This window comes from Equus przewalskii, chromosome 7 (genome assembly GCF_037783145.1).
Source record: "Equus przewalskii isolate Varuska chromosome 7, EquPr2, whole genome shotgun sequence".
In the NCBI taxonomy this organism is placed as follows: Eukaryota; Metazoa; Chordata; class Mammalia; order Perissodactyla; family Equidae; genus Equus; species Equus przewalskii.
The window spans coordinates 75,822,162-75,839,655 of NC_091837.1; the positions used below are offsets into that span (position 1 = coordinate 75,822,162).

General features: G+C 38.6%; 1 protein-coding gene across 5 annotated transcripts in view; it reads right to left on the reverse strand.

Moving 5' to 3' along the window:
- The window catches only part of TXNL1 (thioredoxin like 1), a 38,180-nt gene extending 23,928 nt beyond the window's left edge, over positions 1-14,252 (reverse strand). For 3 of the 5 annotated variants that reach the window (XR_011542058.1, XR_011542056.1, XR_011542057.1), the window contains exons 1-3: positions 13,854-14,206; positions 3,143-3,239; positions 1,028-1,201 (exon numbers count right to left, since the gene is read on the reverse strand). Coding sequence is in view for 2 of the 5 variants with exons in the window: in XM_070627688.1 (XP_070483789.1) it covers positions 1,028-1,201; positions 3,143-3,239; positions 13,854-13,951 (369 nt within the window). In the remaining 3 variants the exon portion in view is untranslated. Of the gene's footprint in view, positions 1-1,027; positions 1,202-3,142; positions 3,240-13,853 lie in introns of all 5 variants that reach the window. The other 2 variants (XM_070627688.1, XM_070627687.1) reach the window with 2 other exon arrangements.
- Positions 14,253-17,494: the final 3,242 nt, after the last annotated feature.

Genomic DNA, 17,494 nt, shown 5'->3' on the forward strand with positions numbered 1-17,494 from the left:
AAGAAAAATTAAGAAATATATATATATTTTTATTTTGGTATGCACACTTTTCCAATTTGCATAAACAAATTGGCTACCACAAAGTGCTACTTCTGAATTTTACTTCCTTCCTGAATAGCTCTCAAATATAAAGATATTACATTATAACTATTCATATTATGTAGTTTTCAGAACTTTTAAGTTCTTAAGTCTTTGAGTTATTATTTAGAATAATAACTTACTCTCAAAACTCAGAAAAACATATGCAATACCAAAGTCACATCTGCTTCTAAAACAAAATCAGTAACTAGATTTTTTTAACAGTGTCAGAAAATAGGGGATACATTTAAAGAGAGAAAACTATAGTAAACGGCAGGAAATGGAGTTCCATATATACTGGTCATACATTAAAATCTACAAGTCATTTTACACAATGGTCAAAAACTGGAAAATGTTTCCAACGCACATTTCTTCACTTTTTGGGGGGAAAAAAGGATAAAACAAATGTTTAAAAATGGCTATTAAGGGGGGCTGGCCCAGTGGCACAGTGGTTGGTTTTGTGCACTCCTCTTCCATGGCCCGGGGTTCACGGGTTCAGATCCCAAGCACGGACCTGCACACTACTCATCAGGCCATGCTGTGGCGGTGTCCGACATACGAAAAATAGAGGAAGACTGGGACAGATGTTAGCTCAGCAACAATCTTTCTCAAGCAAAAAGAGGAAGACTGGCAACAGACGTTAGCTCAGGGCCAATAATCTTCACACACACACACACACACAAAGGCTATTAAATAGTTCAGAAAACAGATTTTTTAAAAAGTGGCAAAGAAAATTAGCAGCAGAAATTTAGGAAAAATAGTTTATCATGGGGGCTTAAGGTTAAAATATACACAAATAGCCAAAACCCAATAGTCAGCTAATGAATTTACTTTTAAAGTTATTTGAAAGTATTCTGAACTAGTAGAAGATAAAATATAGTCAATTTAATTTTAACCAAACAATGACAAATGCAAGATACACCATGATTTCACTTCTGAGTCTACATACATAGCCTTTCGGAATATCTGTGTCCTCATTGCTTCCAGGGTCATTTTCTAAGTGCTGCTTGATTTTTTCTTCTAATCCCACAGCATCTGCTCCTTGATACTGATCAATTCTCACTTTGTTTCGAAAAAACAAAAATGTTGGTGTTGCTGATATATTGTTGGTGGCAGCTGTTCCCTAGAATTGGCAAGTTAGACAGCGTTATAAATTAAAACTAATTTTAAAGCACTTGAATATTCATTCTACATCTCTATGGAAGTTAAATATCACAAACATAAACTAAAAACATATAAAATCATTTATTCCTAATTGTTATTTAAGAAAAAGCAGATCTATTCCTAAGAGGCACAACTATATTATATTAGCTTTATATCCACAAAGAAGAACTACCCTGCGTTTTTGTCAGTTTGCATTAAATATTTCATTCAGTAGAACAATTAGCTTCCAATACAGAAATGGTGCTTTACAACACCAAATAGCTCTCTCGTAAGTACATACTGTTTCCCAAATGAAGTAATCAAGAAGGGTATTGATAGGTTAACACAAACCACTGGTAGTAGGAAAAAGCACACACCTGAAAACCAGTAGACCATCTGTCTGTGAAAAGGAGGTAACATCCGTTGCACTGAAATCACCCAATTCAACTCTTATAGAAATGATTTCTGGTCTCCCATCAAACACACTGCAACAGCTATCTTTTTAAATTCTGCTCCAACTCCACACTATTATAAGACTAACTACTGAACAGAAATTAGCTAATAACCACTGATTCATGGTTTAAACTTTTCATGAGAATTATACAGTAAATAGTAAAGCAAATATGTCATCTTACATATTCAAATACTATGGAAGAGGTACACTATATTGTTTAGGGGAAAAAAGCATAGTTTATATGGAGATATCTTCTCTAACCCTAACAAAAAAAACCCAAAAAAATATGATTGAGCTTTTAGAATAGTGCTGTCCAAAAGAACTATAATGTAAGACACAATGTGAGCTATATATGTAATTTTAAATTTTCTAGTATCCATAATAAAAAAGTAAAGAGAAACAAGTGAAATAAATTTTAATAACACATTCCAGTGAATCTAATATATGCATTTTCAACACATAATCAACATAAAGAGTTAATGACATATTTTATATTTCATTCTAAGCCTTCAAAATCCTATGTGTATTTTACACTTACAGCACATCTCAATTTGAACTTGCCACATTTCAAGTGCTCGATAACCACAGGTAGCCATGGCTACCATACAGCACAGCACACTCCAAAAGACAGCACTTTCAGATTAGAGGTAATGAATACTTAAAATAGGGCCAGTGCTACAGTTCAGTAGTATGTGACATAGTAGTGCTGGACAATAAACACGCAATATAGGGTTTACACCAAATCCCCAAACTACTAACTGCAAACTATATAAACATTCTTAAGTTTTCTCACACTCAGAAAGGTAACAAAGACAAAACTGCTAAAGAGCTGTACCTTAGTCAGAGCTGAAGACTGTATTTTTAGTGTTCAAAAGAGCCTTCCTCAATTTTTTTTTCCAAAACGACTCCCCCATATTTCTACATATGCAAATGTAGAACTGTCACATAGCCATTCCAACTAAGTGATCAGGGCAATCTACCCACAACACTGTGGCTCAATCAACAGTAAATAACATTTTAAAGTTTTTGCTGAGTAGGTATCTTTGGAGCTAAGATTACAAACTGATCAGTTCAAAGCAAACTATAACCAAGAATTCTTTGCCATGGCTTTCTGCTCAGCCAATACCTCATTAGCAAAAGATATAATTCTAGACTTGCAAAAGATAAACAAAGACATAAAACACAGAACTGCTGGGTGACCTATTAGTTTAACAACATAATATTAGTTTTATATCAGAAGGATATTAATATAAACAAACCCAGAAGCAATTAATGTTGGACTACCCTTCTTAACTAATGCAGCCATAAAGACATTTGCAATAATCATGTCAATGTAACATTTTCCTATCTTCAAAAGAATAAGTAATAAGTGCATAAAAACATAAATAAATGAAGGATGATATTAATGTTGAAATTGAAACCAATTTGCAAATAAATTTTTAATGAAAGGAGACTCTTTTCCCTTACCTGACACTGATGTACATCTACTTCCAAGAAAACTGCCTGTGGATACTTATTACTCATAGAACTGAATGCTGGGGCAATCCTCAAACATGGTCCACACCTGTGAGAAAGGTAAAAGAGATGCTTGCTAAAATAACACCAAAGATTGTATCAATTTATACTCTAAAGAACCTGCCAATTAAAACACAAAGCAAACTCTGATACCTGGCTTTATACTTTCTAGTCTGTTCCACTGGACTATTTAGATACACTTGCATCAATACCACATTGTCTTAATGACTACAGATTTATTTTAAGTCCAATAGTGTTAAAGTCTTCCAGCTTTGTTCTCACTGAAAGAAATTAAGTATCTAAATAAATGGAGGAGTATACTATGCCTATGAACTGCAAAACTCAATATTGTCAAGGAGTAAATTCTCAATTTGATCTTTAGAATCAATGTAAAATCCCAGCAGGTTTTCTTGGAGAAATTAACAAATTTAAATTCTAAAATTTATAGGGAAATACCAAGAATAGCTCATTTTGAGGGTTAAAACTAAAGAGATTACATTACCAGATATTGAGAACTATCACAAAGCTTTATAAATTAAGAGCGTACAGTATTGATACAAGGATAAACAAACTGACCTATATAAAAAGAACCGAGTCCAGAAACAGACCCAATCCATAACAGTAACCTGATTTATGAAAAAGTTGCCACAGCAGTACAGTGGGGAAAGGACAGTCTTTTCAATAAACAGTGCTGAGTCAACTGGATATTCACATGGGGAAAAAAATGAACAACCCATACCTGACACCATACCTAAAAACTGATTCCAGGTGGATTACAGATCTAAATGTGAAAGGTAAAACAATAAGGTTTTAGGAAAAAATACAGATACTTTCAAAACCTCAGAGCAAGCAAAGATTTCTTAAAACAGAAAAAGCACTAAAGAAAAAAGGAATGGAGGCCGGCCCCATGGCCAAGTGGTTAAGTTTGAGCGCTCTGCTTTGGCAGCCCAGGGTTTCACCAGTTCAGATCCTGGGTGCGGACATGGCACTGCTCATCAGGCCATGCTGAGGCAGCATCCCACATGTCACAACTAGAAGGACCCACAACTAAAATATACAACTACGACTGGGGGGATTTGGGGAGAAAAAGTAGGGGAAAAAAAAAGCTTGGCAACAGTTGTTAGCTCAGGTGCCAATCTTAAAAAAAAAAAAGAGGAATGAATTGACATATTGGAATATACTTGATAAACTGGAAAAGATTAAGACCTTTTGTTTATCAAGATACCACTTAGAGGGTGAAAAGACAACCCACAGACTGGTAAAAATTATCTGTGAACATATCAAACAGAGGACTTATACCTCTAATAGGTAAAGAACTTCTACAAATCAATAAGAACAATACTGACACCCAAAAGAAAAAGAAGGGTAACCCTTGAACTGATACTTGACAAATGAGTTTATCCAAACTGTCAAATATGAAAAGGTGTCCTACTTCATTAGTCACTAGGGAAACCAGGGAAATGCAAATTAAAACTACTCCCACCAAAATGGCTAAAATAAGAAAGAATGAAATATTGTCAAGAATGTGGAGCAACTTAACTGTTAGTGAAAGTGCGAACAGGTATAACCATTAAGAGGGGCAGAAAAGAAACTGGCAATATCTGCTAAAGCAAGACTTATGCTCATTTCTGGGGTATACCAACAACAGAGATGTCTCCATATGTTTGCCTTATGGTATTTGAAAAAATATTGATAGTAGTAATATTTCTAATAGCCAAAAAGTGGAGATTACCCAAATTCCTATCAATAAGAGAAGGAGTAAAATTAACTGTAGTTATTCAAACAGAGGGATACTATACAACAATGAAATGACTGATGTATATCCTCGTGCAAAAACATGAATTAACCTCACAAATAATACTGAGGAAAGAAGTACACTATAAGATTCCATTTATACACCGTTCAAATACAGGCAAAACAAATCAATGGTATTATAAATCAAAGCAATGGTTAGCTTTGTGAGAGTTAGTGACAGAATAGAGGAATAAGAAAGATTTCAAGAGGCTAGTAATGTTCTCTTTGTCCAGAAGCTGATTAGACAGGAATATGTGTTCAGTTTGTGAAAACTGATTAAGCTATACATTTATAATTATGCACTACATACATTATATGCTAATAAAAGCTCAAAAAACATGAGAAAAATCTTGGCTTTAGTAGACAGGAAAAGTAAATTTTAAAGCACAAAATGTTCAAACTCACAAATGTTCAATCTCAAGATGTGACTCCCTCTTCATTCTTAACATTTAATCAGCATTTTCATCCTATGCCATCCTTAAGCCTCTCACCGAAAAGCTAAGAAAATAACTATTAAGTTCCTAAATATTAAACTTGGTGCTTCAGAAATCAGATTTTTGGATTTAACAATCCTCAAATAGGCTCTGAGACTAAATTATAAAGAAACAAACATTTATAGTTGAGTAAAACTAGGTTTAGTTTAGCAAAATACTTCAAGCTATTAATAAGTCAAACATTGTAAATAGGAATACAAATTGGTAGATCCTTTTGAAAGGGCCATTTGGTCACTATCTATCAATTTTAAACGAATACAACCAAGATTAAGCAATCTAATTTCTAAATGTCAACTCTATCATAACACTCAATTTCAAAATAATATGGAAGTTCAATGCAATGTTTGTAATAGTAAAAAATTAGAATGGCAATCTAAACGGCAATCAAGAGAGAGAAAGTTTTAAAAGTTATGACACATTCACACCAGGGGATAAGGATAATTTGTACTGTTTAAAAGAAAACTAAGTCTCATGATAAAATGTTCTGTATGATCACATTAAAAGGATGTATTTATATATATAAATACATACTAACAAGTTAGGTGGGTCACACAATAAATAGTTAATTATTTCTGCAAAGCAGGATTGGAAAAGGAAGAGAGAAAGTCTAGGAGAGACTTTTTAAACTATTCATGCGTCTGCATCCTTTACTTTTTCATAATGAAGAGTTTATCTTTTAAAATATTAAATACATTGAGAATAGAAAATTTAACATTAACTGCATTTAAACAGATGCCACAAATGAAGCACAGGTATTTATGCTATACTATAATATAATGCTATAATGCTATACCTCAGCATAATCACTACTGAAAAGTCTTCCTTCTGCAAAAGCGTGCACTCAAAAACAGAAGGCTTATAAGAAAAACAAGATTGAGGCAAACCATTTAAACCCACGCAACTTTGTAAAAATATCCCTAAGAAAAACAACAACTAGTACTCAGGAAATACCTGAAGAGCCAGGCAGGTGGCTCAGACCCAGAGGTTACCTCAGAGGATATTCAAAATGAACAAGAACAATCAAGTAGAAGTGCCCACTTAGCGGTGCTGTGACAATCCATATGGAAGTGGAGCTCTGAGGCATGGGGCTGCCATTAAGATGAGGCTAGAAGGAAGTGCAACACTGAGAATGAACCCCTCTGGGGAATAAGCACTGGGTGCAGACACACATGTTTAATTTTATCAACTTTAACTTTCTTAAAATAAACCTGAAAGGGAGCCTGCCTGTGCAGCTGAGGACTTTTCTCCTTCCTGCTAAAGGTTCTATTTCTATTCCTGTTCTTCAATACCTAGGAAAAATAGAATATGATCCAACTCAACTTCCACATTATACTGACATCATGGCCCTATTCACCAATCAGGTGTCCACTAACTGGTGTTAAACACTTTTTGTAGCTAAACAGACAGTACAAAAATAATGGCTACATCACAAGTAACTGTTCCCTTTGAAAATGTAACCTTATCTAGAGTCTTTAATTTCAGTTAGCTATCAAAGGCTGGAACTTCAGTCAAAAGTCAAAATAAGTCACAGAACACAGAAGCACAAATATATACAGCAGCATACTTTCACACTATACTCATTTAAATGAATTGACTGGTTATTTTAAGCAAAATGCTTGCCTTGCTTAACATTAGCACTTAAGAGCAAACAAATTTCCACTATTATCTGAGCTTATGAACGAGTTATCTGATTTCTCTATAAAATGAGAAAAACTAGATTCTCCAAGGACCTTTCTCATCTCTAAAATATTATGGCCCCAAGTATGCCTAAATTTTGCGATTGTTCTTTTTTTCTTTTGCACAGACCTTGATTCATAGCCCTTAGATAGTACACAATCACAGGACCTTTGAACTTGCTGTAAAAGAGACCAGAGCCCATCTAGTCCAGAGTTCCAAAAGAGAAAAAAAAAAAGTTCTTTTTCTACCTCTGAACCTCTTTTTGACAGAAAGCTTATCTGTTAAGTCCAACATGTAAAATGAATACGTAAGGATTCTGAGTTACGGTTTTTGAGAGAAAGAGAAGACAGGAGACAACCCTCTACCTTTCTGCAATAAATACACAAAGAACCAAACCCACAAAACTAAAACTGTAAAACTGACCTAACCTAACACAATTATTCATAAGTGAGAACTAAAAAACCAGAAAAGTTAAACGACTTGCCCAAGATCAGACATTCTAGTTAATGTCAGGGCTACAGCTAGAACAGTTAACTACTAAAACCAGTCAAGATCAGCTTTCTTCGAATGTACCACATTAGGTTCTTCTTCTTAAGTAAGGTTTTTGTTTAGTCATAATATAAATAAATTCTATTTTATGAACTTGATGTTTTTTCCTATTTGCTGAAATATCCAATGAGCAATAACGTGTAAACACATTCAGCTGGTAACTGGGTAAGGAAAATGTATGTGCTTTCTGAAGATATATTTCAAAAGTTTATTTTTCTGCAGGGCATAACTTTAAAATGGGTAATTTCTAGATGTATTATACTTATTAATGGGTAGGCATAATCATAATTGGTCCTATTAATAACACAAAATAACTGGCATTCATTGAGCACTTAGGATATGTTATGCAATTTACGAAACCCTTAAATTCATTCAAGCTTTACAATTCCTCATTTTAAAGACAAGAACAATGAAGTACAGTGCTGGAATTTGATCAAAAAAACCCAACTCTTAACTGCTATTCCCCAAACCCCAAAACACTGCCTACACAGTCCTTTTTGTTGTTATTTCTAAATTAACTGCCAAGAATAAAACTATTTATATGCTCTTGAAAAGAATCCAGACAGATTACATACTGCAGGATACCATTTTTATAAAGTTTAAATCCAGGCAAAATTAATCTGTACTGTTAGAATTCAAGAGAGACAACAAGGAGCCTTCGGGAGGTTGGGGGAGAGAAGGTGATTCGGGAGTGCTGGCATTGCTTAAACAGGTGTAACCACTTTGAAAATTTATCAAATTATACACTTAAATGACTTGTGTACATTTTTACATGCATGCTATATTTCAATAAAATAGTGTACTTAAAAAAAATTCTCTACATCTTTTCTAGGGCCTCATTGTGCCCTAGTTAACTTACAGCTACCTACCTCACTCACTGTTATCTGCCTGGTCCTCACAGACTGCTGGGCCTGCTAACTCTGTAATATGGTAAACTACCTTCAGTCTGCAGCAATTTTGCAATATATAATGAATACAATACACATATAATATATTATTTGGACAAGCTACCATAACCTTTAGAACTCAACATCCTAACATACACTGACATTCTTCTTGGATAGTAACGATAAGACCTCACCAACTACAAAGACCTCCTTTAAGAAAATTGGATATATGCTAAACATATCTACAAAAGTGATACATTCATGAATTCAAGACAAAAATCATTCATGTTGAGTTTTATGGAGGAGAAAATGTATATTCTTTTAACCTTGGAGCTTACTCACCAATGATGATGACAAAACACACTGCTTCTAACCACTAAAACATATCTGGGTATATTTAGGAAGTAACAGTTTGTAGAGAACAGTTACAAAAATACATTACCACAGCATATAATTCACATATATTATTTCATTCTTTAAATTACATGGTTAGGTTACATGCTATTATTCCCATTTTACAGGTAGGGAAGAGAATATCAGAGAGCGGACTGAATTATCCTCAGTCATAAGACTAATTTGCAGGCAGAGCTGTAGCTAAATCATTCAAGGCAACAGTTACTGAAAAATGTCAGGCTCTAGGCAATACACAGAGATGAACCTGCATTTCCTTTCTGCTTAGGCTGGGAGAGCAAGGATAGCACCTAACAATCCAAATAGTGCATTCAGCAATGGGACCCTTAAACAAGTTATTTAACCTCTCTGTGACTCAACTTTCTCATTTGTAAAATGGGGATAACTTCAAAGATTATTTTGAGGATTGAATGAGTCAATATAAGTGCTTAAACAGCTCCCTTACACAGATTAAATAATATGTAAATGTCGACTATTTTAATTGCTTAAAAAAATACTGGAGGAGGGTGCCGAGACCATTCACTGGGGAAAAGAGTTTTTTCAACAAATGGTGCTGGGAAAACTGGATATCCACATGCAAAACAAAGAAGTTGGAGCTCTACTTTACACCTTATACAAAAATTAACTCAAAATGGATCAAAGACCTAATTAAGAGCTAAAGCCATAAAATTCTTTGATGAAAACATAGGGGAAAATCTTCATGACATTCAATTTGGCAATGACTTCTGGGATACAACACCAAAAGCACAAACGACAAAAGAAAACATATATAAACTGGACTACAACAAAATTTACAAACTTTGTGCATCAAAGGACACTATCAAGAAAGTGAGGGGCTGGTCCAGTGGCGCAGCGGTTAAGTTCGCACGTTCCACTTCTTGGTGGCCCAGGGTTTGCTGGTTCGGATCCCAGGTGCGGACATGGTACCGCTTGGCAAAAGCCATGCTGTGGTAGGTGTTCCACGCATAAAGTAGAGGAAGATGGGCATGGATGTTAGCTCAGGGCCAGTCTTCCTCAGCAAAAAAAGAGGAGGATTGGTAGTAGCTGGCTCAGGGCTAATCTTCCTCAAAAAAAAAACAAAGAAAGTGAAAAGGTAGGGGCCTGCCCCATGGCCCAGTAGTTAAGTTCACACACTCTGCTTCGGAGGCCCAGGGTTTCGCTAGTTCGAATTCTAGACAAGGACATGGCACCGCTCATCAGGCCACGCTGAGGTGGCATCCTACATGCCACAACTAGAAGAACCCACAACTAAAAATACACAATTATGTACAGGGGGGCTTTGGGAGAAAAAGGAAAAATAAAATCTTTTTAAAAAAAAAAGAAAGTGAAAAGGCAACCAATGGGAGAAAACATGTGCAAATGTTATCTAGTAAGGGATTAATACCCAAAATATATAAAAAACTCTTACAACTCAACAACAAAAAAAGCAAACAGTCCAATTCAAAATGGGCAAAGGACTTGAACAGACATTGCTCCAAAGATAAACCATGGCCAAGAAGCACATGAAAAGATGCTCAACATCATTAGTCATTAAGGAAATGCAAATCAAAACCACCAGATACTACTTCACACTCAGTTAGGCTGGCTATTAAAATATAAAAATTGTTGGTGAGTAGTAAGTATGTAGAGAAATTGGAACTCTCATTCACTGCCAGTTGGAATGCAAAATGGTGCAGCCACTGTGGAAAACAGTTAGATGGTTTCTCAAAAAGTTAAGCATAGAATTACCATATAATCCAGCAATTCCACTCCTAGGTATATACCCAAAAGAAGTGAAAGCAGGGATTCAAATAGATCCTTGCACACCAATGATCATAGCACTATTATTCACAATAGCCAAAAGGCAGAAATAACCCAAAGGTCTATCAACAGATCAATAAACAGTATGTGGTATACACATACATTGGGAGTATTATTCAGTTTTAAAAAGGAAGGAAATCAAATAAGCCAGAAACAAAAGGAGAAATATTGTATGATTCCACTTATATGAGGTATCAAGAATAAGCAAATCCATAGAGACAGAAAGTGGAGAGGGGTAACCAGGGACTGGTGGGGTTAGGGGAGATTCAGGAGCTATTGTTAATGGGTACAGAGTCTCTGTCCGAGATGACGAAAAAGTTACAGGAAAAAGATAGTGGTGATAGTGGTACAACACGGTGAAAGTACTTAACGTCACTGACTTGTACATTTAAAAATGGTTAAAATGGTAAATTTCATGTTACATATATTTTACAACAATTTGAAAAATTGAAAAAAGTATACTGGAGAGCCACTGAAGATTCTTAAACAGAAGAGCAAAAATCTGCATAGTGTTTTAGTGAAATTAATAGAATGGATAAAGCATGGAAGTACAGAATAAACAATAAAGCTTAAAGTAGGGTTAGGAAGAAATGGTTGCTGGAGAAAACTATGTTCTTGGCCTAAAATGGGACATTAACTTTGATCTAAGAGCTTTCTTACATGAGTTTACCAGATATAGTTGTTTGAGAGTCTAATACCGATGCCCATATATGTAAATCTGGGGTCACACCGGCATAAATTTCCTGCAGGAATGTATTTAATGTCCAAAATGTTAAGGTAATTTTAAAGGCAAATACAATCCTATGAGACTTATGAATGTTACCTAAATATACTTTTGAACTTCAAAGTTTCTAAATTCAAACATTTTGTTTGCTTTCAGTTTTTACAAAGAAAATAAAAATTTTCATCCACCAAAATACCTTTTTAAAAGTAAATAACACAGTGCCTTATCAATCAATGCCTGTAGCTATGTTTATGGTTAAATGATACCATATTACTACTGGAAGTGTTTCCTTAGTAGCAATGTTTCCCCACTCTTCTCACTTCGATTAATAAATTATTTACTACTTTGTCATCTGTCCCTCTACTATGGTAAGGGAAAAAAAGAATCTATCATTGGGAGACAAAACTATAAATGCTCCCGGGGCTGGCCCCGTGGCCGAGTGGTTAAGTTCACATGCTTCGCTGCAGGCGGCCCAGTGTTTCGTCAGTTCGAATCCTGGGCACGGACATGGCACTGCTCATCAGACCACGCTGAGGCAGCGTCCCACATGCCACAACTAGAAGAACCCACAACGAAGAATATACAACTATGTACCGGGGGGCTTTGGGGAGAAAAAGGAAAAAATAAAATCTTAAAAAAAAAAAAAAAAAGTATAAATGCTCCCACTGACTAGAATTAGAAAAGTGAACTAAAAATGAGATTCACTGTTAAAATTATCTCTTCCCTTTTCCAACTTTGGCATAAGTACTTAACAAATGTGTAGATATTCTCCCATAATAAGAAGACAGACACTACAAAATTGCAAAGCTGGGAAGACGCACTAGAATCTTGACATTTCTTTTAGACACGTCTTTATACATGAAGTCTTTATCCTCTTCAGTTCAGTAAATGTGAAAGTTTATGTCAAATGAGTACTCTATTCCACCCTATAAAATCCAATGTACTGCCCCTTTTCAATTCCGTACTAGAGAGAACTGGTGCAAAAAAAGTCCTAGCTCCAAGAACAGTTTAGTGGATACCAGGGGAAAGGTGGGGTGGGGGGTAGGCACAAAGGGTGAAGTGGTGCACCTACAACATGACTGACAAACATTAATGTACAATTAAAATTTCACAAGATTGTAACCTATCAATAACTCAAAAAAAAAAAAAAAAAAGTCCTAGCTTTTCTTCATCGCTATCTGCATCCCTCTATCCCCTAAAACTACCTAATCCTAATGCCACCACTTATGTACTCAACATTTACTGAATCATGTACCCGGAACTACACTTTTTGCTTTGAAATTCAAAATATTGCCTTACGTTTATAAAGTTACTTGGACAATAAAATATGTTACATGAACAGCGATACCTGTAGATTTCTCCAAGTTAGTCTAAGTGTAAACAACGCCAGGGAGTCAAGATAAAGCAGGTGGAGACCGCTAATCCTTCTGACTAGGCGCTGACATACACAAGGGAGCTCAGTAAATACACGCACTCGCTGTAATCTCGGTTCTGAAAGCCTAGGTCCAATACGTCACTCTCACACAGGAACACTGCACACCCAATATGGAAGATTCACCTGCTCTACGACCCATAAATTATGTTGAGATTAACCAAAGACAGTTAATATCTTCCAAGATCCCTGTCCTTATAAATCACCAAGTCAAAAATGGAGTTTATTTGGTCAAACCCAGACGTCTGGACACCTGTCTACCTGTATCGTATACACACCTACTATAATTTCTGCAATCGGATGCAATCGCATACATAGGGGAGCCAAGTTACAAAGTTACTAACCAAAGAACTAACAAAAATGTTAAAAAAAGAATTAAAAAGCATCCTGCCCCAAGGTTAACTTAATTTAAAATGCACTAGCTGAGCCTTAGGACTAAGCACTATGCGGATTAGTCGGATAGCCCCATCTGAATCTCCCAGAGGCTTTACAGAAATGCAGGTGGTGAAGACAATCAAACTGTTCGGTAAATTAAGACTGCGGGGTTTCTAAAATGCAAGTGACAGGTGGCTCCCCGGGAAGAAGGGTCACTCCCGCAGACTGGGAGGAATAGAGGCGTATCACCCCCAAGAACAGAGCCGGTCTCACGATTCAAAAGGGGCGGGCGGGGATCTCCCTGGCTGGGGAACACCACTGGCCAGGCCTCCGTGCCCGCCAGAGAGGCCCCGATGCACAAATGGGGGGGGGGGGGTTACACCCAAGAGCTGAGGCCTAACTGGGCAGCGGCCTGGGGCTGCGGCCAGCGCCGGACATTCCGGAGCAGGAGGAGACGGCAAGGCAGCGGGACCGGGAAAGAGTGAAGGGAAAGCACGGGCGGACAGCGGGGCCCGCTCACCCTCGCATGGTGAACTTGACCACGGCGAGTCTGGAGCCCGCGCCGCTCAGCTCCGGCTGGAAATCCGGGTCGCTCCCGACCGGCTTCACTCCCACCATTCTTACAGAGCCCGGCAGGGCGGCCGCGACGCCACCGGCTTCGAAACTGAAAGAGAAGACGACCCAGAAGAGGCAGCGGGGAGGCTGAGGAAAGCCGAGGCCTATACCGAGGAGACGGCGGCCGCGGCGTTTCTCCCGGGGATCGCAGTGCCGAGTCACGCCAGGGAGCACAGCGGCCGAGGGGGCGGGGGCGGGGGGGAGGGGACAGGCGAAGGAAGGAAAGCCCTGCGGTACCCAGCAGCCCCCGCGCGGCAGAGCCTCAGGCGCTTGCGCACCTTTGCGTCATTTCCGCTCCGTCCGCTCTGGCTTCCACCGTCCAATCCTAAAACGCGAACGGTGGCCCCACCCTCGGCTGAGGAGCCCCCCCCCCCCCTCCCCTCCCCCCCCCCGCTGGCTAAGCGGCGTGGGCGCAGCCGAGTAGCGGTCACCCGCGCAGGCGCAGACTGAGACTCGGAAGTTTGTGTATTCCTCCGCGATTCCAAGACCCGAGGCTTTTAGCGAGGGGTTTCCTAGGGGTGGGAAAGTGGAAAGCGAACCTGGTTTTCTCAGGGGTGGATAGGTACTTCCTAAAGTCTTAGGGCCTCCCGGAAGTGGTTTGAGGGTAGTCCTGTCTCATATTCGGGGCAAGTCGCCGGGCTAGACAAAACAGACTTTAGGAACATTTATTTACGGGTTTCATTCCGCATGGGCGTTCTGTGTGCAGTCGTCTAGAAAATATTATGCACCTGTCTTTAAGTTGTACCAGAAAACATGAAAAACTATCCTACCTTTAGGAAGCTCACAGTCTAGTGAGCAAACAATAGCTACAGGAACAAAGAAATTTGCAATGAGATAGGAGGAGGGACGGGGTAATCTTGCTAGGAGATGTGGCCCCTGAGCTGAATCTTGGTAAAGGGGATTGCCAGATGGCGAGAGGTGACGGGTATTCCAAGCAGAGGAACCAGCAGTGCAAATGCATGGGTTGAAAGAGCTGGTAATAATAGCTAATATTTAACAAATTATGTACCAGACAAGATACAAGTTCTTTATGTGTGTATTAGCTCATTTAATCCTTACAACAACCCTATGAAATATGTTCAATTTTCCCAAGTTTATACACCTAGTAGGAAGTCAAGCCAGCATTCAAGTTAAGGCAGTCTTAACACCTGCGTGGTCTTTGAAATGTTAGGCTAGATGACATCAAATGACTTGCTTTTAGATTTAGCTGGGGAGATGAAATTGAAGAGGAAGGTGGAGGTCAGATCAGAGCCAGCTAAGAAATTTGTATTTTAACCTGAAAGCAGGGCAATTTTTTTATTACACATGTCTTTAGAAAAACCCCTGCAGTAGCAGTGAGGAGGCTGGAAGGCACTGAGACCAGTTTAGAAGGTTACTGTGGTAATCCGGGAACTGAGTTATGGAAGCAGCTGCAGTGAAAATGAAGAGGAAATGATACATTTGAGAAACAATTATAAGATAAAAAGCACAGGCTTTAGTGACCAATTGGATCAATTTTTTGAAATGACAGAGGAAGGAGTCTAGGCTAATGCAGATGTTTCAATCTTGTGACTGTTTACTGAGTTAAGATGCCTGCAGGACATCCAGGTGAGGTGCACAGTAAATAGTAGGAAGGATGCATCTGGAGCTAAAGAAGAAGGAGAAGGCTAAAGTTATCGACTTGAAAGTCATTAGTTTGTGTGATAAATGAAACCCAAGAAGCGTGAAAAGAGAAGGGTGCTGCAGAAACATAAAAGAACTATTCCTAACTGAACCAAACCAGAGCAGAGCCATAGAAAATACATACCTTTCTCATGTGATACCAGCACAGAGTAATGGCTTTAGAGCCAAATAGACAGAAAGTCCATTAAGAAAGTTCTGCTAGTTATTTTTTGACCATGGTCAAGCCACTAACCTCTCTGAACCTCAGCTTTCTTGTCTGTGAGAATTGGCTTAATAATAACTACTTTCTAGGGTTGTGAGGGTTAAAAGTAATAGTAGATGATGTACACAAAGAACTAAAATATAAGGTGCTCAATAAAAGATGTGTTATAAATGATGATGTGTTAGTCAGCTATGGCCGCCATAACAAAATACCACAGACTGGGTGACTTAAACAACAGAAATTTATTTCTCGCGGTTCTGGAGTCTGGACGTCAAGGATCAAGGCACCCAGCAGGGTTGGGTCTCTCCTGAGGCCTCTCTCTTTGGCTTGTAGATAGCCACCTTCTGACCGTGTCCTCACATGGCCTTTTCTCTGTGCATGCATGTGCGTACACACACACACACACACGCACACACACACACAGATTCCTGGTGTCTTCCTCTCCTTATAAGGGCACTAGTCCTATGGCTCCACCCCGATGACCTCCTTTAACCTTAATTCCCTCCTAAAGGCCCTATCTCCAAAGACAGTCACATTGGAGGTTAGGGCTTTAACCTCTGAATTTTGGGGGGCCACAACTCAGAACATAATGGATGGATTATTATTATTACCAATGGTTCTCCCAGTTTTGCCTAAGAAGCAAAGAGAAAGAGTCTCAACTAAGGCAGCTAAGGTGGATATTAAGAGAGTCGGGGTGGGGAGTTTAAGAAAGCAAGACCTCAGAAATCTATAGATTCCTGAAAGGCAAGATAAGAAGAGTTGTTGTAAAAGTTAGATAAGAGAGGGACATTTTGTTGTTTATTTTCCATGTGTCCCTTCACATCCACTCTCAACCTTTCTTCACCCTGTTCTCAGCCCCAGGAAGCTGACCTGTAAGGATTGGACCAATAGAATCCCTAATGGGAGCTTCTTGTTGGAGATTTAAGGGTAAAAGAGAGTGAGATCCGATTATGAATTCTCTCAGCTCTCAACCGGCTGTGTTGACACAGGTTGATTGTATCTGCACCAAAGGCCACCAAAGCTCCTGTCAGGAGGTTCTTCATACCATTACCCTTTGTGGTTTCCTGTAACCACTGTCTTCCTTTGTCCCTTCAGGCCCAGAAGCAGGAATTACTCCTGGCTGTTGGTAGCACCAACATACTGACTGAGAAACCTTGGCCTGGCCACCTTGCCTGCTGATGCTGGTGCAGTGCTGACTGCACAATAGAATCCTGATTTGTACACTTCAAATAATCAGCAGAGACACTGGTCACCAAAATTCCAAGGCCAGGATCTCTCAGAAGGAGCAGAGGTACCTGGAACCCATAATTCCTAGATGGGCTTCCGTGCTTATAGAAGGAACCACCTCCAGCCGCCTAGCAAGCTCTTATCTAAATGATAGGCCCAGATACTCCCAGCTAATCAGCAACACCCAGAGACTTCACTCTCTTAATACCAAGAGGTCTCTCAGTTTAAAAAGAACTATCATCTTTCTCCTTCCCGACTCTCAGCCCCCAGAGCCTAGTGTCATGGTGGATCCAGTCCCTTTCTTTACAGTAACACTTTTCCACACACCACTCAATCCCTGACATCTTTGTCTTTATTTTCTCTTTAGCAACACCATCCCTTTTTGCTTCTCCTAAACCCTGTCTATGGGTTTGTTAATATTCCTCTTTCTAAACTGTCCTCAATTACCCACTTTG